This window comes from Heptranchias perlo, unplaced genomic scaffold, assembly GCF_035084215.1.
Source record: "Heptranchias perlo isolate sHepPer1 unplaced genomic scaffold, sHepPer1.hap1 HAP1_SCAFFOLD_56, whole genome shotgun sequence".
Lineage (NCBI taxonomy): Eukaryota > Metazoa > Chordata > Chondrichthyes > Hexanchiformes > Hexanchidae > Heptranchias > Heptranchias perlo.
In genome coordinates, this window is record NW_027139581.1 from 1,134,500 (window position 1) to 1,161,098 (window position 26,599).

The window sequence follows — 26,599 nt, forward strand, 5'->3', positions numbered from 1 at the left end:
AAACGTAGGGGGCATGATTAAGAAATTTGCGGATGACACAAAGATAAGCCGTGCGGTTGACAGTGAGGAAGAAAGCTATAGACTGCAGGAAGATATCAATGGATGGTCAGATGGGCAGAAAAGTGGCAAATAGAATTCAATCCGGAGAATTGTGAGGTAATGCATTTGGAAAGGGCAAACAAGGCAAGGGAGTACACAATAAATAGGATGATACTGAGAGGTGCAGAGGAATTGAGGGACCTTGGAGTGCATGTCCACAGATCTCTGAAGGTGGCAGGACAGGTGGATATAGTGGTTAAAAAGACATACGGAATGCTTACCTTTATTAGCCGAGGCATAGAATGCAAAATCATGGATGTTATGGTAGAACTGTATAAAACACTAGTTAGGCCACAGCTTGAGTACTGCGCACAGTTCTGGTCACCAAATTACAGGAAGGATGGAATTGCACTAGAGAGGGTGCAGAGGAGATTTAGTAGGATGTTGCCAGGATTGGAGAATTTTAGCTCTGATGACAGATTGGACAGGCTGGGGTTGTTTTCCTTGGAACAGAGGACGCTGAGGGTTGATTTGATTGAGGTGTACAAAATTATGAGGGGCCGAGAAAGAGTGGATAGGAAGGACCTATTTCCCTCAGCGGAGGCGTCAATAAGCAAGGAGCATAGATTTAAAGTGATTGGTATTACTTTTAGGATTAGAGCGGAAATGAGGAAAAAAAATTCACCCAGAGGTTGGTGGGGGTCTCGAACTCACTGCCTGAAAGAGTTGTTTGAGGCAGAAACCCTTAACTCATTTCAACAATACCTGGATGTGCACCTGCAGAGCTGCGGACCAAATGCGGGAAAGTGGGATTAGGCCGGGTGTCTCGGTTCTCAGCCAGCGCAGACAGGAAAGGCCGAATGGCCTCCTTCTGTGCCATAAATTTTCAATGCTTCTATAAACAATAAAATGTATTCAGATATTGGAGCAGACTGTAAATATTGTATTGGACATTGAAATTCCTCCAAAGCCGATGAATGAGATGAAGTGATAAAATAATGGGGTAACACTGGAACATAACAGGGGGTTGAAATTAAAGTAAAGAGGGGCATAGATATTTGGATTTTCAATGTGCAGGGTTAGGTTCCTTTGAGTTAAAAATTAAATTGGGCTGGGGGGAAATAATACTCAGCAAAAAATTATCCATAAGGTGGATATTAGCAACAGGATAACTGGAGAATCTTTAAAGTCCATGACTTCTTGATAATATGGCACACCTTAGTTTCCTGTACAGGGTATTATGATTTTCTTTGTCTATATCATAATGTATAATATTAACCAAATGAAACTTGGAGCAATATGTACATGTCTTTCTGTGCTTATGTAAATCTGATGATGATAAAATATAAACTCAGGATGATCTTAGGCAGTGTGGTTTCACTCAGGTTCAAGAGGAGGGACTTTAAGAATATGGTTTAAAACTAGTTAAGTGTCCCACCTCGCATAGCTCGCATAATGCCCGAGACATTTAGCAAGAGGGTGATGTTGAGGGGGGCATGGTTCAGCATCTCAAGAGATGTGGTAACCAAAGACCTCCGCATTCCTCAGAGGAACAAATAGCTTGTAAACAGCGATAAAGGCTAATAACTACTCATATCGGAATCACGTGGAAGTAATTATTGGAGGATTAAAAACCCCTTTGTTGCCACAGTAACAGAAAAATCTGCTAATATTGTGTATCATTTGTCGTTCGGGTTCTAATTATTTGTGGTGCATTGACCACATTAAACAGCTGACTGTTCGCAAACTTGGCGCCCGATTTGACCCTCAGCTGAGCTTCCAACCTCATGTCGTCTTCATCACCAAGACCGCCTACTTCCACTTCCGTCACATCGCCCGTCTCCGCCCTTGCCTCAGCTAACCATGTCTTTGTTACCAATAGACTCAACTATTCCATTGATCTCCTGGATTATCTCGCACGTTGCACCCTCTGTAAACTTGAGCTCATCCAAAACTTTGTTGCCCATAACCTATCTCGCACCAAGTCCCGTTCACCCATCACCCCTGTACTCGCTGACCCACATTGGCTCCCAATCCAACAATGCTTCTATGGCCTCACCCCTCCCTTTGTTTGTAACTTCCTCCAGCCCGAAAATCTCCTGGGATCTCTGTTCCTCTTGCGCATCCCCGATTTTAATCGCTCCACCATTGGCGGTCGTACCTTCGGCTGTCTACGCCCTACACTGTGGAGTTCCCTCCCTAAACCTCTCTGCGTCTCTATCTCTCTCTCCTCCTTTAAGATGCTCCTTAAAACCTTCCTCTTTGATTAAGCTTTTGGTCACCTGTCCTGATATCTCCTTATGTGTCTTGGTGTCAAGTTGTGTTTGATAATCGCTTCTGTGAAGCGCCTTGTGGCGTTTTATTGCGTTAAAGGCGCCATATAAATGCAAGATGTTGTTGTTTGTATTGTTAACAGAATTTAGCATGTGACTGCGGCGGACCATAACGTGAGAGGAGACTGCGAGGTGCGCCTGGTGACTGCACAGTCATTTCGCCTCTGGAGCTTGACATGAAAAGATAGAGGTCGCTTTTCTCTGATGGGACACTAGGTGGCGCAGTGGGTCCTTAACTGAAGGGTCCTGGGTTCAAACACAACCCAAACAGGACGGATGCAAAATATCTGTCAGGGAAAAAGAATTGATATCGGCAAAATGTAACAATGTGGCTTAATCTTGGAGAAAGAAATTCAGCAAAGTCCAAATTAGTCCATTTGTCATTCAAGATTTATTAACAATTTAAAAGTTTACAATTTACAAAGAAGTTTTAAAAAGTTAACACGAACTGAATGTAACAACTCAGTGTCACATTGAGAATAGAACAGAGCCGGTCTGAGCTGCCAGCTGTCTGCACAACTGCAACAGACAGCAGAGAAGGAAAACAGAGGCTCAACATAAAGGGAAGGAAACAATTGTGGATAAGAAATGAGAAAAAATATTTATTTACACATGAATTATTAAAACAAAGGTGAAAGGGGACTCAAACTCTAAGAATCATTTACATTATAGCGATGGTTATCTCACACATTAATAAACATTTCAATCAGAAAGACGGAAATCCCGTTGATGTTTTTCTCAGCTATAGATGTCGATATATTAACTGACGGCGTTTCACTTTGAGATGTTAATAAACAGATGTGCAAAATCCGAAATTCAACCGATCACTTTACCTGTAAAAGAGGGATAAAAGAATGAAGCAGATATTTAGTGGTCCGTGCATTTATCTCAGGGTTTTTATGAATGAAACTTTTAGAGGCTTTTCAAACCGCTTCATTCAGATCAAAGTGTCACTGGATTGAATCTTCTCACCTTCACCAGAGTGACGACAGCGCTGTAGAAAATGCTCAGGAAGAACAGAATGATGAATGTGGAAGCGGTTGTCCAGATGTTGCCGCTCTCTTCCTCATAGTCTTCGACCCAGACCTGGTTTATGGAATCTACGGGGATGGAGAGGAGGAAATATATTCAGATCGTTTATTAAACCAGGATATATTATTATTATTTATTTCTTTCTTTCCTCACTGTATTATTTTGGTCTCTAATTTAATTTCCAAGGTGTATCTTTTGTTCAGTTAATCCCGCTCAGTAATCTGTCTCTGTTCCTAACTTCACAGCCTCGCTTCCTTTATGATCCTCATACATTCCGTGTTGGTAAAGGTGATTTTTTTTCTTAATTGTCAGACACTAATGTATTTTCAATCGATTTCGTAGATCGATCATTCGGGGATATTATGGTGAGATATCGAGGGATGTTCAGTGATTTATGTCGATTATTTTATCGATAGGTTTCGATATCTCCTATTTGACGGCTGGCATGGTGCTGGGTAAGAGATCGGATGTTAGTTCCAATCTTGGTCGTTTATTTGTGATGGAAATACTTTGAACATTATCTATCTGTATCAGTTTCCAACTGAGATAATTGCTTCAGTGCATGTATAGGGAGCAGGAAGATGTTATGGTATCAAAGTTTCTCAGAATACCAAGAACTGGGTTTTAGAAAATCGGTCCATTTCTTGTATTTTTAACGATCAGTTCAGTGAGATTAGTTAGTTTTCCCACTTCAGGATATGAAAGTGGCTTTTCCCGGCTGTCAGAAATTCGGACAGCTCTGGGCACGGCCTGTGACAATGAACGACCACCTGCTCTGGAATATTGATCTCCAGCGGTTTCCAATGTGCTCTGTTTCAGGGACAAAGTGTGGGTGCAATCGTTATCACCTCAAAGACTAGGTCAATGTAGTTTAGATTATTGACGCTAAACCTCTCATCTCAAGTTTAGTCAGGCAATGTTTTCTCAATCCCCCTGAATAGATATTTTTATTCATAAATAGTTATTTAATAAGTTGATTTATTTGATGTAAAGCGACGTTTATATTTGCAGACCATGTGGTTCTGTTATTTAGAAACTGACTGCCCGCTGGTCCCGGGGGTTCGTGGACAACAGAAGGGCAGTGTCTGTCTCTCTTTCATGAGGACAGGAGAGATGGTCTGTGCCGACCAATGCCCTTCCGTCACTACTGTCTACATTCAATGCAGTGAAGATAGAAATGCAACATTTTATTGGATAGAAATGATCCTCTGCATGTTGCTTTAATGGTCTTCTGTTAAATTAGTTGGAGTGGCCTCACAATAGTTCCCAACGGGCATCATCTAACAGCGCAAAACTGGCTTCAATCGGAAGAAATCGGTGTAATGACGAAGAGAAGCCGCAATGTATTGTTTTTGTGGGAATTGGAAACAGCCATTGTGTTGTGTTTGGAAGCGGTTTTCTTATATTAGGGTTAAGGGGTCTGGTAGTGGAAGCACCTTTAGTCTGCATTTAGCTTGTGCTGTAAATAAGCTCGAAGGGCGGAATATCGAAGGTTAACGGGTGATTTGAATGAGATTTTTAAGATTTTGAAAGGAATTGATAGGGTAGATAGAGAGAAGAATTTCCCGCTGGCGGGGGAGTCTAGGACAAGGGGACATAACCTTAAAATCAGAGCCAGGCCATTCAGGAGAGAAGTTCGGAAACATTTCTTCACACACCGGGTGGGAGAAGTGTGGAACTCTCTCCCACAAAAAGCAGTCGATGCTCAATTAATAATTTTAAAGCTGATTTATTTTTGCTAACCAAGGGTATTAAGGGATCTGGAGCCAAGGCGGGTGGATGGAGTTAGGATACAGATCAGCCATGATCTCAATGAATGGGGGAACAGGCTCGAAGGGCTGAATGGCCTCCTCCTGTTCTTGCGTTCCAACGGAATGTTGGCGCATTGGGTCTCCAAAGGGAACATATCCTGCTCCCGACCAACAAAAATAATTCAATTCCCATACATTTGACTCGTTAACAGAAAAAGGGTCTTTATTTGCTGTTAATTAAGGAATGGAAATGAGATAATCTCATTGACAAGAATTCACGGTGTCCATCAGTACAAGGGAAATGTTCACAAAACTCGGTTTACCGCTCGATTTATTAACCGTTCTGCTCATTATCTTCAAGGGAATGGCTTCATGTCCGACCACACAGGAGTAAGAAGCACCGCTGGTCCAATCCTCCGTCTTAATGGATAACATGCTGTACATGAAGAAGGAGCTACTGTCGTTCTCCGCCATCACCTCAGTGTTCTTGTAGCCGCTGGAATTCAGCTTCTTGTTATTAACGGTCCACTTGACAAAGATCTCTCTGGGAGAGAAACCTCTCACTAAGCAGGTGAGGGTCATAGACCGCTGAGCGGAGATTTCTTCTGCTAACGGGAGGAGGACAAACACAGACGGTTCCTGTGGATTTGGATCTACAGAAAAAAATGTTTGGATATTAATAAGTGAGAGGCGATCATAGAGGGAATAAAGCGCAGCTTTAGGTTGTGAAGATTCACTTTGCACTCCGAGATATCGTCCCCTTGCCTAATTTTAAAAACTCTGTTTGTTGCTTTGTGCACGAGTCACTTAAGGTGACATCTCTCCTCTCCTCTACGTGCCTTGAGAAGGCCATCGTTTGAGAAATGTAACTGAGTGGCTTGTAGATAATTTGAGAGGACAACTACATCGTCCTGGAGCAAAGCCACATGTGGCGAAGATCGCATAGGGGTGATAGCCTCCCTTCGGATATGGACAGTGAAAGGACAATGGAAAAAGAGTTCGGATTTTTAACGGTCAGTTCAGGAACATAGGAACAGCAGGAGGCCATTCAGGCCATCGAGTCTGTTCCGCCATTCAATTATAACATGGCTGATCTGTTTCTCAACTGCATTTACTCGCTTGGTTCAATATCTCTCAATACCCTTTATCACAGTATCATAATATAGTACAGCACAGAAGGAGGCCATTCGGCCCAACGTACCTATTCCGGCTCTTTGAATGCGCTATCCAATTATTCCCATTACCCTGCTCTTTCCCGATAGCTGTCTATTTTTTCCCTTCAAGTATTTAACCAATTCCCTTTTGAAAGTTACGATTGAATCTGCTTCCACCACCCTTTCAGGCAGAACATTCAGATCATTACATCTCGGTGCGAAAAAAATGTTTCCTCATGTCGCCTCTGGCTCTTTTGCCAACCACTTTAAATCTGTATCCTCTGGTAACCAAACCTTCTGCCACTGGAAACAGTTTCTCCTTATTTACCTGATCAAAACCCTTCATGATTTTGAATACCTCCATAACATCTCCCCTTAACATTTTCTGTTCCAAGGAGAACAATCCCGGCCTCTCCAGTCTCCAAATAACTGAAATCTCTCATCCCTGCTGCCATTCTAGTAAATCTCGTCTGCACCCTCTCTAAGGCCTTGACATCCTTTCTAAAGTGTGGTGCCAAGAATTGAACACAATACTCCAGCTGAAACCTAACCAATGATTTATAAAGATTTAGCGTAACTTATTTGCTTCTGTGCTCTGTGCCTCTATTACAAAAGCCGAGGATCACATATGGTTTATTAACAGCATTCTCAACTTCTCCTTCCACCTTCAAAGATTTCTGTACGTACACCCCCAGGTCTCTCTGTTCCTGCACTCCCTTTAAAATTCTACCATTTAGTTTATATTGTGTCTCTTCATTCTTCCTCCCAAAGAATGCATCACTTCATACTTCTCTGCGTTAAATTACATCTGCCATGTCTCTGCACATTTCACCAGTTTGTCTATGTCCTCCTAAAGTTAGTTACTATCCTTCACATTATTTACATTTCCGAGTTTCGTGTCATCAGCAAACTTTGTAATTGTACCCAGTATACCCAAGTCCATGTCATGCTGATTCCTGGAGAACACCACTCTATACTTCCCTCCAGTCTGAGAAACTATCGTTCAACACTACTCTTTGCTTTCTGTCCCTTAGCGACAAAGGAAAGAAAAGTGGATGAGTTCCTGCGGTCAGTGTTTCAGGAGCGAGGGAGGAAGTTGAAAAGCAAGACCTCAAAGGTAGTAATCTCTGGATTACTCCCAGTGCCACCCGCTAGTGAGTCCAGAAATTGGAAGATAAGGCAGGTTAATTCGTGGCTGCAGACATGGCTCAGGATGGATGGCTTCAGAGTCTTGGGGCAGTGGGACCAGTTTTGGGACCGGAGTGCAAGGGTGGTGGAAGCAGATTCAATCGTGGCTTTTAAAAAGGAATTGGACAAATACTTCAAGGGAAAAAATTGCACTGGTACTGGGCAAGCGTAGGCTAAATGGGACTAAGTGGATTTCTCTTATAAAGAGCCGGCAGGGGCACGATGGGCCGAATGGCTTCAATCTGAGCTGGAACCATTCTATGATTAGACAATTTTGTATCCACGCTGCCGCTTTCTCTTTAATCCCGGGGGCTTTAATTTCGCTTACAAGTCTATTATGTGGTACTTTATCAAATGCCTTCTGGAAGTCCATATACACAACATCAACCACATTACACTCATTAACCCTTCCCGTTACTTCATCAAAGAGCTCAATCAAGTTATCAAACACGATTTTCCTTTAACAAATCCGTGCTGAATTTTCCAAGTGCCAATTAATTTTGTCCCGGATTATTCTCTCGAAAAGTTTCCCCACCACCGACATTCGGCTGACTGGTCTGTAACTGCCGGGTTTACCTTTTTGAACAAGTCTGTAACATTTGCAATCCTCCAGTCCTCCGGTGCCATTCCCATATCTAAGGAGGATCGGAAATTGTGGTGAGAGCCTCCGTAATTTCCACCCTTACTTCCCTCAGAAACCTCGGTTGCATCCCATCTGGACCGGGTGACTTTTCTACTTTGAGTACTGCCAATCTTTTAAGTACCTCGTCTATCTATTTTTATCCTATCCCATATCGCTACTGACCCCCTTTTACTGTTACAGTGGCAGCATCCTTTTCTCTAGTGAAGACCAATGCGGTGCATTCATTTAGTACCTCAGCCCTGCCCTCTTCCTCCACAAGAAGATCTCTTTTTTTTGTCCCTAATCGGTCCCACCCTTCCTTTCACTACCCTTTTACAATTTACATCTTTATAAAAACGTTTGGGTTCCCTTTTATGCTGGCCGCTAATCTATTCTCATATTCTCTTTGCCGCTCTTATTTCCTTTTTAAATCTCCTCTGTACTTTCTGTATTCAACTTAGTCCTAAATTGTATTATGTGCCTTACATTTGTCATAAACCTCCTTTTTCTGTTTCATTGTAATCTCTATATCTTTAGTCATCAAATGAGCTCTAGTTTTGGATGGCCTTCCTTTCCCCCTCGTGGGACTGGATGTGAACCATTTCCTCATTGAAGGCCTCCCATTCTTCAATTACTATTTTGCAAACCAATCTTTGATTCCGATCCCTTTGTAACTCACTGAAATTAGCCCTCCTCCAGTTAAATATTTTCACATTAGATTGTCATTTTCCATGACTATTCTAAATCTCATGATATTATGATCACTGTTCCCCAAATGCTCCCCCACTGAATCATGCTTCACTTCATTCCCAGAACTAGATCCAGCATTGCTTCCTTCCCCGCTGGGCTGGAAACACATTGTTCAACAAAGTTCTCTTGTACACATTTCAGGAATTCCTTCCCGTCTTTGCCCGATACATTGTTGCTGTCCCAGCCTATATTGGGATAATGGAAGGCCCCCCATTATCACTAATCTATCGTTCTTGCATCTTCCCGTAACTTGCCTGCAAATTTGTTCCTGTATCTCCTTCCCATTATCTGGTGGCCTATAGTACACACCCAGTAGTGAAATAGCTCCTCCATTGTTCTTTAATTTTAACCAAATGGATTTTGTCTTTGACACCCCCTCACCTTTATCATCACTTTCCAGTGCTATAATAGTTTAATTGATCAATACTGCCACACCTCCTTTCTTTCCTTCACTATCTTTCCTGAATACAGTGTAGACAGGAATATAAAGTACCCATTCCCCCCAACCTTTGAGCCATGTCTCTGCCATTGTCTCTATATCACAGTCCCATGTGGCGACTTGAGCCTGCAGCTCACCAACCTTATTTACCACGCCACGTGCATTTACACACATGCACTCCAAGCTCATCTTAGACTGCCTAATTTCCCCCTGTCTGATCCATCCTATTTCTGAAGTACTCTTTGCTCAAGTGCTATTTGTCCCTCCCAGTCCTCTGTGCACCTTGCTTCTTCTCTATAATGTTTCATCCTGGTGCCCACCCTATTGTCAAATTTGTTTAAACCCTCGCCCATAGCAGCAGTTAACTTCCCAGCTCTGTTGAGGTGCAACCCGTCCATCTTGATCGGATCCCTCCTGCCTCACAACTGCTCCCAATGTCCCAGGTATCTGAAACCCACACTCCTGCACCATTTCTCCAGCCACGCATTAGCAAATCTTATTCGGCCAGTCCTATACTCACTAGCGCTTGGCTCTGGGAGTAATCCAGATTTTACTACCTTTGAGGTGCTACTTTTGAACTTCCTCCCTAGCTCCTGAAACTCTGACTGCAGGAACTTTTCCTTCCTATGTCATCGGTTCCCACATGGACCATGATTTCTGGCTGTTCCCCTTCCCTCCTCAAAAGGTCCCGCATCTCTCAATGTTGTCCTTTACCCTGGCACCAGGGAGACAACACACATACAGGACTCATGTCGGCCCTTGCAGAAACGCCGGTCTATCTCCCTGAACACAATAATATAAGAACATAAGAAATACGAGCAGGAGTAGGCCATACGGACTCCCGAACCAGCTCCAACATTCAATAAGATCATGGCTGATCTTCAACCTCAACTCCACTTTCCAGCCCGATCCCCATATCCCTTGAATCATAGAAACATAGAAAATAGGAGCAAGAGTAGGCCATTCGGCCCTTCGGGCCTGCTCTGTCATGAAAATGATAATAGCCGATCGTCTAACTCAGTGCCCTGTTCCTGCTTTATCCCCATATCCCTTGATCCCTTTAACGTTAACACATATATCGATCTCCTTCTTGAATACATCTGATGACTTGGCCTCTACTGCCCTCTGTGGTAGAAAATTCCACAGGTTCACCAACCTCTGATTGAAAAAATGTCTCCTCACCCCGGTGAGAAGTGGTATACCCCGTATCCTGAGTCTGTGACCCCTGGTTCTGGACTCCCCAGCAATCGGGAACATCCTCCCTGCATCAAGTCTGTCTAGTCCTGTTAGAATTTTGTATTTTTCGATGAGATCATCTCTCATTCTTCTAAACTCTGGTGAATATAGGCCGAGTCATTCCAATCCCTCCTCATCCTGCCATCAATCCTGCCATCCCAGGAATCAGTCTGGTAAACCTTCGTTGCACTCCCTCCATGGAAAGGACATCCTTCCTCAGATAAGGAGACCAAAACTGCACACAATACTCCAGATGTGGTCTCACCAAGGCCCCGTATAACTATAGTGAGATATCCCTGCTCCTGTACTCAAATGCTCGCTTTTAGCGACTGGTGTGCAAGGACACCCAGGTCTCGTTGCACCTCCCCTTTTCCCAAACTATCACCATTCAGATAATCATCTGCCTTTCTGTTTTTACAACCAAAGTTGATAACCTCACATTTATCCACGTTATACTGCATCCGCCATGTTCTTGCCCACTCACCCAACTTGTCTAAATCACTCTTTGCATCCTCCTTACAGCTCTCATTCCACCCCAGCTTGGTATCGTCTGCAAACTTGGAAATGTTACATTTAGTTCCCTCATCCAAATCATTGATATATATTGTGAATAGCTTGGGCCCAAGCACTGTTCCCTGCGATACCTCACTAGTCACTGCCTGGCACCCGGAAAAAGACCCGTTTATTCCTATTCTCTGTTTCCTGTCTGTCAAACAATTCTCGATCCATGCCAATATATTCCCCCCAATCCCATGTGCTTTAATTTTGCACACTAACCTCTTGTGTGGCACCTTATCAAAAGCCATCTGAAAATCCAAATACACCACATCTACTGGTTCTCCCTTATCTATTCTGCTGGTTACATCCTCAAAAAACTCCAGTAGATTTGTTAAGCATGATTTCCCTTTCATAAACCAAACTGACTTTGTCCATTCACGTGAATGCCTTCCAAGTATTCTGTTGTCACATCTTTCATAATAGACGATAGCATTTTTCCCACTGTTGATGTTACGCTAACTGGTCTGTAATTCCCTGTTTTTTCTCTCCCTCCTGTTTGAAATAGTGGGGTTACATTTGCCAGCCTCCAGCTGTAGGAACTGTTCCAGAGTCTATAGAATTTTGGAAGATGATCACCAATGCATCCACTATTTCAAGGGCCACTTCCTTTATTACTCTGGGATGCAGATTATCAGGCCCTGGGGATTTGTCAGCCTTTAGCCCAAATAATTTCCGAAGCACATTATCTTTTTACCAATAATTCCCCCAGAGTCCAAAAATCTATCTATCTCAGCCTTGAATATATTCAACGACTCAACATCCACATTCCTCTGGGGTAGAGAATTTCACAGATTCACAACCCTCTGAGTGAAGAAATTCCACCTCACCTCAGTCTTAAATGGTCGACCCCTTATCCTGAGTCTATGCCCCTTAGCTCCAGCCAGGGGAAACAACCTCTCAGCATCTACCCTGTCAAGCCCCCTCAGAATCTTATATTTTTCAATGAGATCACCTCTCATTCTTCTAAAATCCAGAGAGTATAAGGCCATTGTACTCAATCTCTCCTCACAGGACAACCCTCTCCTCCCAGGAATCAATCCAGTGAATCTTCTTTGCACCGCATCAAAGGCAAGTTTATCCTTCCTCAGATAAGCAGACCAAAACTGTACGCAATACTCCAGGTGAGGTCTCAACAAAGCCCTGTACAATTTTAGTAAGACTATTGAACCCCCTATAACAACTGCATTTCGCTCGCTCGCAGTTCAGCCGAGTCTCCCGTGGTGCAGTGGATTTGCTCCGGATTGCACGTAATCCAGCAACAAACTATTAATCTCAGTTTTGAAATTTCCAATTGACCTCCAGCCTCACCAGCTTTTTTGGGGAGAGAGTTCCAGATTCCCACTGCCGTTTGTATGAAGAAATGTTCCCTCGCATCACCCCTGAACGACCTAGCTCTAATATTAAGGTTATGGCCCCTTGTTCTGGACTCCCTCAGTTTCTCCGGTGTCAGCCAGCGAATTTACAGGATTATTGAGTTCAATTTCGCTACTTGCCATGGTGGGGGTAAAAGAGTTTCCTCTAATCCAAGCTCTGCAGAGGGGACCGAGAAGTGAGAAAAGCCTTTCGTTCGGAATAAAAGAGTTTCCTCTCCATTTTATCCATTTACCAACTTTATTGTTTATTCATTCCCGGGATGTGGGCGCCTCTCGTGAGGTCGGCTTTTATTGCCCATCCATAGTTGTCCTTGAGAAAGTGATGGTGAGCCTTCTGCTTGACCCGCTACAGTCCGTATAGTGAAGGTACTCCCACAGTGCTGTTAGGAGGGAGTTCCGGAAATTTGAATGGGACAATGAAGGAATGGCGATATTTGCCCAAATCGGGATGAGTTGTGATTTTAAGGTGAACTTGGAGGTGATGGTGTTCCCATGCACCTGTTGGTAGGGGCCGCGGGTTTGGGAGGTGCTGCCAAAGAAGCGTGCACGAGTTGCTGCAGTGTATCCTGTAGATGGTACACACTGCAACCACAGTGAGCCGGTGGTGGAGGGAATGAATGTTTAAGGTGGTGGATGGACTAAACTATGCCATGGGGATAGACTATGCATATATTTAATGAATAGAAGTCATGTACACGCACTGAGAAGATTCACAATGTGACACTTGTTGCTGCAACCTCACTGCTCACCTCGTTCCTTGTGTATGGACGCTCTTTTAGGAGTTGGAAGATCCTGATGGCTCACCACGCAATAGAACGTATCCCCACTCAGCCACGCTTGTGTCGAGATGTCTACTTTGCTGATCAGGCTGTCGGAGCCCTCGCCAGGTTGGACGGCAATCTCTGATTTTAAAGGCTGCTGTTCTCTGGTCCAGGACACGTTGACCCCATTCGGAGCATCAGACACGACACAGGTCAAAGTCACCGTCGCCTCCAGTAAAACCTGTTCTTGTGATGGTGGCAGAATTGTGACTTCTGGTTCACCGGGTGGAGGACAATCTGTGAGAGGAAAATAAATGTGAACCGATCTATTCTCTGGAGAATTGTGAAGCGAACGTTCAGCCTTTATTTGATTAAAGACAAGGAAAGTCATTTTTACTTTGGGCGATATGGACTCAGCCTCCCATTATACAGTGCGCCTGATTTTCCGTGCCACTAATCAGGAATGTGACCATTGGTGACTCCCCCATTCCCTGGAACAGTTGTGTTGAAGCACAGCTCTGATGCTCTACTTGCGCACCGCCTGATTTCGGCTCACTGAGAACAAAACTGGGACCAGGATCGCAGACTGATCCGATGACATGTCCGCAGAGGAATCCCTTCTGGGGCGGGGCTCTGGAACGTCTGCAGTGCTCACTGAACTGTAACAGAGGCAGAGAGAGTCAGGCCGTCCAGGAGAAGGAAGCAAGTAACTAGATACTCGGTAAAGAAAGAAAGAACTTGCATTTATACAGCGCTTTTCATCACCTCAGGACGTCCCAGAGCGCTTTACAGACAAAAAACTACTTTTGACGTGTGGTCACTGTTGAAATGTTGGAAACTCAGCTATCAATTTGCTCACAGCAAGCTCCCACCAACAGCAATGTGATAATGACCGGGTAATCTCTTTTAGTGATGTTGGTTGAGGGATAAATATTGGCCAGGACACAGGGGAGAACTCCATTGCTTGTCTTCTAGATATTGCTGTGTGATCTTTTCCTTTCACCTGAGAGGGCAGATCGGGGCCTCGGTTTAACGTCTCAACAAGATGGCACCTCCCATAGTGCAGCGCTCCATCAGTCCTGACTGGGAGTGTCAGCCTCGATTTTATGCTCAAGTCTCTGGAGTGGGATTGAACCCACGACCTTCTGACTCAGAGATGATCAATAACATCAATGATATGTTCCTAATAATTGGTGAAAGAAGTTATCAGTCCCCCCACACACCCTCACCCCCACCCCACGGAACACTGACTGTAAATTTCGGTAGAATTTGGCACTTAGATGCATCTGGCCTCAGCTCCCGGTTTGCCTCTTACCAGGAGAACTGGTGATATTTTTGCTCTGGATGCTCTTGCTCGCTTTGTGAGTGACGGAGCAGGTGTATACCGCACCGTTGAACCATTCCCTGGAGGTGATTTCCAGCCGACTACTGACGCTGAAGTTGCCGTTCTCTTCACAGGGAGGAGAGGTGACGAACCCGGACTTCACGGGCAATCCGCCCTTCAGCCACTGCACGTCGATGGGTTTTGGTCGGAATTCGGATATTAAACACACGGCCGTTACATGTTTGCTGGATAAGATTTCCTGAGGTGAACTTTGCGTGAGGATAACAGTTGGAGGGACCGCAGGCAATCTTTCTATGGGAATTCAAGGAAACAAAGGAGATTTCACCATTTCAAAATTAAATAATTCTGTATTGGAAAATTCTGTTATCTTTTCACATCTTGGTCGCCATCGAGCTCACACTAACCTGGAATGGGCAGCTTCACTGTCTTCCAGGCAGATCCGCTGTGCCGAACCACGCAGTAGACTTTGCTGCTCTCCATCTCTGACTCGGGGATCGTTAACTGGCTGCTCAGGGTGTAGGTTCCCTTCTTGTTGAACACTGACGGGTAGGTCATGAATCCACTGGTGATGCTTTGGTCATTTTTGGTCCAGGAAAGGATGGCTTTTTCGGGAGAATAGTTCATCGCCAAGCACCCGACCGTCACCAAACCTTCAGTATTGGGTTCTCCACAGGACGATAGCAGGGCGAAGAGTGTCGGAGTAGACGGTTCAGCTGTGAAAGAGGAACAAATTGAACACAAAAGTGAAACTCCGCGATCACATTTACATGAAACGCCCTCATGTTTTGAATATCCGCCAGAATCTGCACCAATTGCATCATTTGAGGATCACAAACAACAGTGAAAAGTGAGCCTCTGCTAATTGTGAGGCCTGACTTGAAATGGGCTCACCGAACCCCAGTCTGGTGCATCCGAAAGTCCGGAGACAGGAAAGTCCATTCGGCCCATCAAGCTCCATCCACCCAGACTCAGTACAAGGAAATTGTATCATTGACTTCGCCGAACTCCTTGTCGCCACTCCAATGACGAGGACATATTCTCTCCCCTAACTGTTCTCAAGTAAAGTTCAGGCAAAAATATTAATATCACAGGTCTGGAAATTCCCCCAGGCTACTCCCTGTAAACGGAGTTTCCACTCCACTTCCCACAAAGTCTCGCAGGCGGAGCGGGAGCAGCTCTGACGAATTTCTCGGCATATAAGTCTGAATATCCATCGAGGCCAAGAGGGGGCTGGATAAAAAATCAGGCGTATACGTTTAGAGGAACTGTGAGCAGCAGGGATGGAAAGTTGGTTGATGGACAGGAAACACAGAGAAACGGTTAACGTGTCCTTCAGATTGGAGAACGGCTGGAAAGTGAAGTCCTCCTGGTGTCAGTATTCGGGGCACTTCTGTTTACATACATTCCATGGTTTACACTTGGCGACAGGGAATAAAATCTCGAAAGTTGCTAACGACAAAAAAGTACATGATTTGGCAAGCAGCGAGGAGGAATGTAAAAGTCTTCATGAAGACAGAGGCAGGATAGGAGAATGGGCGGGCATGTGGCAGATATAATTTAATTAGTGTGCAGAATGTGGGACTGTATACTCAGGGATATGAAACTAAGTGTTCGGATGTGCAAACAGATCTAAAGTGTGAATATATAATTCTAAAAATGCGATTGTACGCCAAAAACATCTTGCAATTATATAGCCCCTTCAATGTCATAAAATGTCACTGAGGCACAGAAGGAGATATTGGGACAGCTGAACAAATGCTTGGTCAAAGAGGTAGGTTTAAAGGAGATTCTTCAAGGAGAGGGAGAGGTAGAGAGGCGGCGAGGTTTAGGGAGGGGATTACAGAGTTTAGGGCCAAGACAGCTGATGGCACGGCCACCAATGGTGGAGCGATTAAAATCGAGGATACGCAAGAGGCCAGAATTGGTGGCCTCGGAGGGTTGTACGGCTGGAGGAGGTTACAGAGATAGGGAGGGGTGAGGCCATGGAGGGATTTGAAAACAAGGATGTGAACTTTAAAATCGAGGCGTTCCCGGACCGACAGCCAATGGAGGTCAGCGAGTACAGGTGTGATGGGTGAACGGGACTTTGTGCGAGTTAGGATACGGGGCAGCAGAGTTTTCGATCAGCCCAGGTTTATGGAGGGCGGGAGATGGGAGGCCAGGAGAGCATTGGAATAGTCAAATCTAGAGGCAATAAAGGCATGGATGAGGGTTTCAGCAGCAGAAGAGCTGAGGCAGGGGTGGAGATGGGTGATGTTACGGAGGTGGAATTAGGCGGTCTTGGCGATGGAGCAGATATGTGGTCCGAATCTCATCTCAGGGTCAAATAGGACGCCGAGTTTGCGAACGGTCTGGTTCAGCCTCAGAGAATGGCCAGGGAGAGGGATGGAGACAGTGGCTAGGGAACGGGTTTAGTGGCGGGGACCAAAGACAACGACTTCTGTCCTCCCAACATTTAGTTGGAGGAAATTTTTGCTTATCCAGCACTGGATGTCGGACAAGCAGTGTGACAAATCAGAGAGAGTGGAGGGGTTGAGGGAGGTGGTGGTGAGGTAGAGCTGGGTGTCGGCAGCTTCCATGTGGAATCTGACTTTGTATTTTCAGATGATGTCGCCGCGGGGCAGCATGTCGATGAGAAATAGGAAGGGTCAAGGATAGATCCTTGGGGGACTCCAGAGATAACGGAGCGGGAAGAGAAGTCATTGCGGATGGTTCTCTGGCTACGACTGGGTAGCTGAGAATTGAACCAGGCGAGCGCAGTCCTACCCAGTTGGATGACGGAGGAGAGGCTTTGGAAGAGGATGATGTGGTGAACCGTGTCAAAGGCTGCAGACAGGTCGGAAAAGATGAGGAGGGAAAGTTTACTCCGGTCACAGTCACATAGGATGTCATTTGTAACTTTGTCAAGGGTCATTTCAGTACTGTGGCAGGGGCGGAAACCTGATTGGAGGGGTCCATAATGGAGTTATGGGAAAGATGGTGACAGGGGTTAGGGAGACGACAACACATTCAAGGACTTTGGAGAGGAAAGCGGGGTTAGAGATGGGGCGGTAGTTTGCAAGGACAGAAGGGTCATGAGTGGGTTTTTTTAGTTGGGGGGGGGGTGATGAGGGCAGATTTGAAGGGGAGGGGGACAATACCTGAGGAGATGGAACCGTTAACAATATCAGCAAACATGTATCGTTCACAATATAAGCTAACATTGGGGCCAGGAAGGGAAGTTTGGTGGTCAGCAGTTTGGTGGGAATAGGGTTGAGGGAGCAGGAGGTGGTTCTCATGGACAGGATGAGAAGTGAGATATTTAAATTCTTCTTTGGCAGTAGCGCAAAATCGACGATAACGAATTGCACCTCATTTTGCAATCCACCCAAATTTCTTTTCCATTTAAGTGAAGAGGAATTTGTTCAGTGTGGGTATGATTTCGGGGCATGAATCCGACTTGGGCAGTGGACAAAGGGGCGGTATCGAATCGGCCGCCTGTTTCTCGCCCCTCCTTATATTCACTCCCATTGAAGTATAACGGGAGGCTGGTGCAATACTGCCAGTTGTGAGCTACCGCCCATTGAGTATCAATTCATCCTTGTCTGTGGTGCAAAATGGGCGACAGCCAATCGGTGCCCCGTTTTGCACTGCCTTAAATCGAAAAGATGCTCGGGCAGGGGGAAACGAGCTGCCGATTGGCTGTCGTTGACATTGCTTTTCTCTCTCAGGGTCGAAAGAACGGTGTATAGAGAAATAATGTCACCTCTTAATGTGAACCCTTTCTCTCTCATGGTCAAAAGAACGGTGTATGGAGAAATAATGTCACCTCTTAATGTGAACCCTTTCTCTCTCATGGTCCAAAGAACTGTGTGTAGAGAAATAATGTCACCTCTTAATGTGAACCCTTTCTCTCTCATGCTCTAAAGAACGGTGTATAGAGAAATAATGTCACCTCTTAATGTGAACCCTTTCTCTCTCATGGTCTAAAGAACGGTGCACAGAGAAATAATGTCACCTCTTAATGTGAACCCTTTCTCTCTCATGGTCTAAAGAACGGTGTACAGAGAAATAATGTCACCTCTTAATGTGACCCCTTTCTCTCTCATGGTCTAAAGAACTGTGTGTAGAGAAATAATGTCACCTCTTAATGTGAACCATTTCTCTCTCATGGTCTAATGAACGGTGTATAGAGAAATAATGTCACCTCTTAATGTGAACCATTTCTCTCTCATGGTCTAATGAACGGTGTATAGAGAAATAATGTCACCTCTTAATGTGAACCCTTTCTCTCTCATGATGCATCGAGCAACTTCTCCCATTTGCTTTCTTGCTGTAATCAAATATTGGGCCAAGTTTCGCGGTATTTACTGTTTACTCCTAATGTCCCAACACTTCAAGATACATAAATAATAATATCAACAGCAATAATAAAGGTATCACTAATAATGTGGTAGTAATAATATTATTATTAACAGCAATAATAATAACTATTAATAATGTCAGCCAAGAAACGCCTTGCAAATGCGGGTAGGACCTTTGGACCAGAACTGTTCCCTGTCCTATTCTCCCGCCGCCCTCAACACATCTGAGTCCGGGGTCTCTGTATTCTTTGTTTACCGCCTGGCTCGGGTCTCAAATCACCAACACAGATGAGCTGCAGAACCTCGATTTGCTAAAGTAGCGCTCTTCCGTTTCTTAAATGATCTGTGCTATAGCCTCGTCTGCAGAGAAACTGTTCAATAAAACACTAAAGGTAGATTTTTGTCTTCGCTGGCTGGGTATTAAGGATAATCTCAGCTTCGCGCTGAACAACAATCTGGGGAAGGGGGAGGGGGGGAGGGAAATCTGATCGGGAAAAAATAGACGTCACTCACAGAATCCACCTGATCTTCCTCCTATTTAAACTAATGGAAGTAAAATCGGGAGAGTTTTGTAGCAGGTGTGCAATCCTCCCCACTCAAATTTCCTCTCTGTGCACAGAGCAGGGATTGTTTAACGCCCAGGCGGGAATCTATATCTTGCACACTTTAACTTCGAAATGTGGAATTCAGTATAATTCAAGTTTAACTGAAACTACACAAGGATCCGTGTAAAACAGAACATCGCTTCGTTTAATTATCAGAGACCCTGAATATAACGGAGCAAATGGAGAAACGAGCCTTTAGGTTCGAACTTCTAACTTCGACGGGAGCGTAATTCAGGGAAAACCAGGCGTTGTGTAATTCGGAAAGCCCATCCGCTACCGCCCGTTTTACGCCCCGCACAAGTTGAATTTTACCTCCAGAGTGCTGATAATAAATTAATGTTGATATTAACGTCATTTTAGTGAAACAAATCTGTTTGAAGTTTAAAATTGTTTCTAGTTTCCTTCCAGCCTTACGAGGTCAGTAGTTTTTAAAATTTAATGAACTAATGTAATTTAATTAAACGAAGATCATTTCAACAATTCTGCTTAATTTCCAGCAATATTCGCATCGCTGCCTCCAACCTTATAATTTCCCCCACTCTGCCTAGTTTATTTCTTGTCTATTTCCAACCTTGTGAAGCCTGAAAGTTCTTTGGTTGAAATATATTGGTGGTAATTTTGACTTGGCGGGACAGTGTAAAACTGGTGATTCACGTCATTGGAAATAAAAGCCGGGAGAGATGTTAAACGGACTGTCGACTCCCCAGCACACGTTTCGCACTGTCGCCAAAATCAAAATTACCCCCATTCATTTTAAAAATGTTGTTTGGCTTCTATAACAGTTTATCTCTTTCTGCCTATGAATTTGCACAATTCTTTAGTAAAGCCTGTCTCACTGCCTAAAAGAGATAATATACAAAGAGCCAACATTTTTGGACAGTTTACTGACAATAAAACTTCCTCCATTGAAGAGTAAGTACTTAATAAACCAAGAGCTATTTTAAATTGAAATCTATCCAGCCACAGGCTCCACATTGTTCATTAATTAAATATAATATATAAAATCATCAAGACCAAACCAGGATACAGCAACTAATTAAAATCTGCAGTGAGACCTTTTGGAGCTCAATCACAACTGAGTAAGAAACACGGTGATTTGTGAAATTAATTGTAACATAATCGATTTATTTTTCTCCCATCTCTGACATTTTCTCCTGACGGTGTTGTGTATGGGACATTTGTGGAAGGCGGTTTGTGTTTAATTGATTATATTGTAAGTTAACATTGATATTAACTGATGCTGTATTAAATTATAATCAAATCCAATATTAATTTTAAACCTGCTTCTGCCCACAACCTTGTGCATTGTGGAAATGTTAACAAACTTTTCGTGACAGATATTCAATATGAACGTATCGAATATTATACTAATAGATGAATACATTAGTTTTATGTAAATAAAGGCACAGAAATGAGTTTTAAATTATGAAGTGAGTTGTAATGATTTGGAATGCAGTGAAAGGGCGGTGGAAGCAGATTTAAAAGTAACTTTCAAAAGGGAATTGGATAAATACTTGAAGGGAAAAAACAGGACTCTGAGAAAAGTACAGGGGGATGGAACTGATTGGAAGCTCTTTCAAAGAGCTGGCAGAGGCACGTTGGGCCGAATGGCCTCCTCCTCTGCTCTACATACTATATGATACTATGATGCATCGAGCTTCTAATAATTTTATGCTCTGTCTCTGCACAATTAGAATCTCTGTAGTTTTCTGAGCTCTCTGAAACAATACAGACTCTGCGGATTTTCACAGTGTCTTTCACATGATGGAGTCAGGAGTGGATTTTTAAGCAGTTTTCTACACGGCCGAGCGAGTACTCTACACTCATAAAGAATTTCAGTATATCCTGAAAGGAGCCCGATGTACATGATCTCGGACTGAGCCCAAAGCACTTGGGACAACATTATAACCGAGAACTGCATTAGCCAGATGTTGTCAAATTAAACATTGCAGAAACAAAAATAAACACAGATCAGCATCAGGTTTCTGGTATCAAATAACCCATACTCGCAGATAAACAAGATCCCACAATAATCAAGGAGAAATGCAAGAGTGATACAGCTGCTTTGATCTATAAAATCTCAGATGCACAATCAAAAGTTACATACCAATAAATCTAAGGAAACAGTACCAACTTCACAGGATTGTGGAAATAATTAACTATTAAAACAACACGAAATACAAGATTAAACATACAAATTAAATACTGCAACTAAATTAGTGCATGTTTCTTACCTGCAGTCACCGTCACCATGGTCCCTTGTCCCCAGTAGCCCCAGTAATCACTGTGTTACATTCCTTCATCTGAGTCACACAATAAGGGGCTCTGCATTCGGTACAGAAAATAGTCTACATTATTTTAAGTTTTGACATTCCAGAGGCAAGGTAATGTTACGATAGATTTATGTGATATTAAAAATCATTATATATAGTAACAAATGGTTCCATTTGATTGTTTATAAATTACTTTGATATTTGCGATCTCATACATTAGTTGATGAACAAGTTTCCAAATCGCCAACAATTTCGTGAATATTTTTTATAGTTGTCCTGCTTAATCCTCGCCAGGACTGCAGTGCGAGATAGCAATACATGAATATTACTTTAATATATTCGCAGTTGTATTCCAGCCGGAGCACTGCCCCAGTTTCACCCCATGAATGTTGAAAGGGTTTTTGTATTGACAGTTAATGCTGTGCCACCCAGGTATACACCATGATACACACCGTGTCAAATACTTCTGCCAACATATAGCTTTCGTATGTAGATCTAAATTCCAAACAGCTTACAAAAAACTCGACTCAGATTCACCAGTGGATGCATTAATGTGATGCTTGTATCAGTATAACTTGTTATATGTTTATAAAAAGCCACGTTTTAGTGTTGAGACACACAACCAGTCTTTGCATGGAATTTAAATTCGTCAGTTCAATTTACACTTTATAGCTGGTTTTATAAACTTGGAGATATTTCTGACAGTGATATATATGGAATGACACTAATGTTGCTGTTCATGATGGTTTTGTGATCACAGATTTCAGCAGGATCCCGCTCAGTGTTACTGTATGACGAGATGTCGATATGAAGCACTGTGGATCCACTGTATTATCACAATGACACACGCCAGCACAAATACTGCACTCGCTCTCTGTTCAGCACTGTCTGTCAAAATTCACTTTCAAAAAACCCTTATTGGGACTGCAACCGGACTAGAAATTCACTCAGGGTGAGAGAAAGAGAACACATCTGTGCACATCAGCGACCAGTGGTAGAATATATTGAAACAAGCATTAACTTCAAATTTCCATTCCTCACACATCGAAGTGCTGGACACCAGCAGAGTCCCTTCTCCTCATTATTACAACAACAGTTCATATTTTAGATCAGTTAACTGTCCTTAAACAAGATGCTTTGGGAAGAAATACCGTCTATTTGAAAGTACTGCAATTAACATTGCACTTTATTTAATTACTAACCGTCAGGTTATATTTGGAACGGTTGGATTTCTCCTCCTGTTTTTGTACAGGTCCAGCCCCGGACCCCCTCCCCGTGGGTATCCTGCACAGTAATACATGGCGGTGTCTTCGGTCTTCAAATTAGTCATTTTCAGATAAAAGGTCGTGCTGTCTTTGGAAGGGGTGAATCGATCTTGAACTCCGGGTGCGTAATAATTCGTGGATGTGGGCGTATAATAGCTCAGTAACCACTCCAGCCCTTTCCCAGGAACTTGCTTAACCCAAGCCATGTAATAGCTGTTGACATTGAACCCACTCACCGAACAGGACAGTGTCTGAGTCTCCGTGGGCTTTGCGGTAACGGAATCCGATTGAGTCAGCACGATGTTGCATTGGACATCTGAGAGTGGGGGGAAAAGATCGGATGTCATTAAAACAGGCAAAATTAAAGATGGTCATAAAAGTAAAACAGAATATTTAAAAGCGAGAACTGGGTTAATCATCCATCTTCTCGTTCTTTTTGTACAATATCTTGAACGAATTATTGAAGGTTTAATTTTGTTGTCATGCTGGAGAACTGATAAATCGGTTCTTTCCTGACGTATTTGCAATTTCGCTAAGATAATCTTCACAGTGCAATCAGAGGAATTTCCCCCACCCTGAGCTGAAAAGGGAAAGAATACTCACAGGTAAAGTAAGACAGAAGTAAACAGAGGTAGAAGCCAAGCGCCATCGTTTGCTTTCTTGATCAAACTCTCTGCTCCCCAGAACAGCCTCCTGATTGCTGACCTGAAGCCGAGCGCTCCACTATTTAAACTGCCTGGAGCTCCGTGAGCTAAAGCCCGGGGCTGGAAATCATCCGCCTCCTTCAGCAGTAGTTTGGCTCCTCCTCTCTTTTCCTTTCTCAGCTCAACGATCTGATTTTCGATCATCAAAAAATTAGCACCAATAATCCATTTTCTGTGCTCACCTCTCAAAACTAGATTTGCTTTGTATTGGCTAGTTATCGATCTAGATAATACAGTTAATCCAAAACAATTTCAGTTTAAAGATAGTATATGGAGTCTGATTCTCCCACATTTTTAATCCCTATTCAGTTGGTGTCACTGAATCGAATGCAAAAGGAGAGAGGAAGTGATTATTATTGTACCAATTCTATCGGATGTTCAACAAATTTTGGGAAACTATTGCCTTTATTTTCAGGTATCAGATATCGTTTCTATGCAGTTCTTTACTTAATGTGAGCTCTCCCCATCACTCGGGCCCCTGATACTAACTTTACTATCGGTAGTGGGGTAAAGTTACTCATATTGAACGATTGTAAATTGTGAAGCAATCCACCTGTCTTTGCAGGAGATTACACAGTTTCTCCAAAACTGTCTCCCTCAGAATTAAATTCTCAAATGCCTTGCTTTCTAATGAGAATTACCATATTGCACATTGTAAATGTCCTTAATACTGCAAAATTAAAGACTATTGAAAAGTGTGAAACAAAAAAATAAACGTAGACATTGTTTTATTAATGTTAGATAGATTTTTAATTTTTACAAGGAAAGTGAGATTATTAGTTCACATGTTCTAGTTAAAGGTCTGATCTTTGATTCATTGTTGGATTAATCAGAGATGCAGCTGTTTTGGTTCCAGTGAACGTGACTCCCAGCGCTGGGTAGAATTCGTGTTGTGGGCAACAGTTCACTTGTTTCCAAATCTGTCTCTCTCTCTCTATTTCTCTCTATATCTGTCTCTATCTGTCTGTCTGTGTCTCTCACTCACTCACTCACACACACACACGCACACACACACACACACGTATATCTATTTCTATCGCAGAAACTGGACATGTAAATTCATTTCAAAATTTACAGCGCCTCTTCTAACTTTTGATTCCAATTACAAATCAACGGAACTGAATAATTACCAACAGATTCTGCACTATGTGCAATTTAATTACACAATCAATGGATGTATATAAACGTATTCTGTGTGTATATATTAAATATATGATATTATACATGGTACGTTCCCTGGATATACATATATATATATATATATAATTTTTAAAAATTTAACTTGAATGCAGTGTTGGAATTACAGTCAGACCAGATCTGTTTGTAACTATATTTCACCGTCTCAGTGTTCGTTGCTGTTGTTCGCTTTGATTATACACGAACAGCTTTCAGTATTCCCGAGTCCTGTAAAGAAAGAATAATTTCATAAAATGCTTGTATTTTATCGGTTATTCTGTTCCTCATATCAATAACCGCCTGTATATTTTTGTGGAAGTAGCACATCTTCCCCAGCCTACTGCCGGATTATAGTAGGTTATGGAAAATATCAAGGCTAGAATGGTCTGTACTCGGGATTGAAAATTATTTCAATAATATCTCAAGGTTCTCACATTCTATAATCGCATTTTATGATATTGTACAGGGGGGATTTGCAGACAATTAGACTTTAGATGTTATCGCATGTAAAAGACGTGTTTTTGCTGAGTAGTTAAACCTCGTTTTGTTGAAACCCAAACTCAAGCCATATCTGTAAAACATTCCTTGGCGGGAAGTCCGTCTTACTGTCGTCAGGAAATGGCGAAAACTCACAATGTAATTTACAAGAAGCATCTGCGGGTTCTGTGGAGTAAATCAATGAGCTGTTTCCTGACAACTGACCGCAGAGCTGAAAGCCGAGTTCAACCTCCATTCATTGTGAGTAAAGCCTAAAGGTACACAGATCTACCCAGCAACAATTGATACTGACTTCACAACGCACCCCATTGGTTATAATAAGTTGTACTGAGATCAATTTTTAAAGCCAGAATTATTGCTCATTGATTGAGGCATTTTCATAAATTGCTGCTGTCATTACTTTTATGGCCGTGGACGGAAGTTAGCTCAGCGCTTCAGTCACCAAGCCGGGCCGAAAACCGGTACAGAAGCTATAATTATGCTCAATGAAGTTGTTAGGTAATTGATAGGTAATTGAGATGGATGGACGGACGGACCAATGGATGGATGGATTGCAGGACGGGTAGATTTGGATCGATTTGTGGGATGTAAAAGGTGCTTATGTCCATTCACATTTTTGCATGAATTTTGTTTCCTAGACTGAGGTCGGCCCCTCATCACTGGCGCTGCCTGAATCATTCCCCCAATCCCTCCTGATTTGCAGGATAATACGGCCTCCTCCAATATCCACATCCAATTGCCTGAGTTGCTCTACCTATTCATTAAGAGAAGGCTGAGGATTTCCATCCGCTTCTTGTAACTCTAGTCTGATCAGGGCAAATCTTCATCAGAAAGAGATGAAGCGGAAATCTGACCGGGGTGAGGAGAGACAGAGTCTCAGACATGCAACATGTATCAATTTGTGTTTGACAAAAGGTCTCACAATGTCTTTATTTGAATTCACTCAATTACAACAGAAACGTGGTCGGTCTTTACAACCCTTTCTTTCTCCATGTTTCCCTTATTCCCATTTTACTGTGAGACTGGTGCAGTTAGACTGTCTGTTGAAAGGATTACTTACGAACAGCTGCCTTAATTCTTTGCCTACCTGTTTAATAAGCATATAATGTACTTCTTCCATTGCTCTCCGTCTCAAATATCCCATCTAATTCATC

The 26,599-nt window shown here is 43.1% G+C and overlaps 1 gene segment (V, D, J or C); it reads right to left on the minus strand.

Moving 5' to 3' along the window:
* Window positions 1–5,351: 5,351 nt before the first annotated feature.
* LOC137315700 (Ig heavy chain C region-like) lies at window positions 5,352–23,780 on the minus strand. The segment is given in 7 exon segments: window positions 5,352–5,808; window positions 13,225–13,533; window positions 14,552–14,872; window positions 14,986–15,294; window positions 21,764–21,813; window positions 23,062–23,383; window positions 23,671–23,780. Coding segments are annotated over 7 exon segments (1,749 nt in total).
* Between the last annotated feature and the right edge of the window lie 2,819 nt (window positions 23,781–26,599).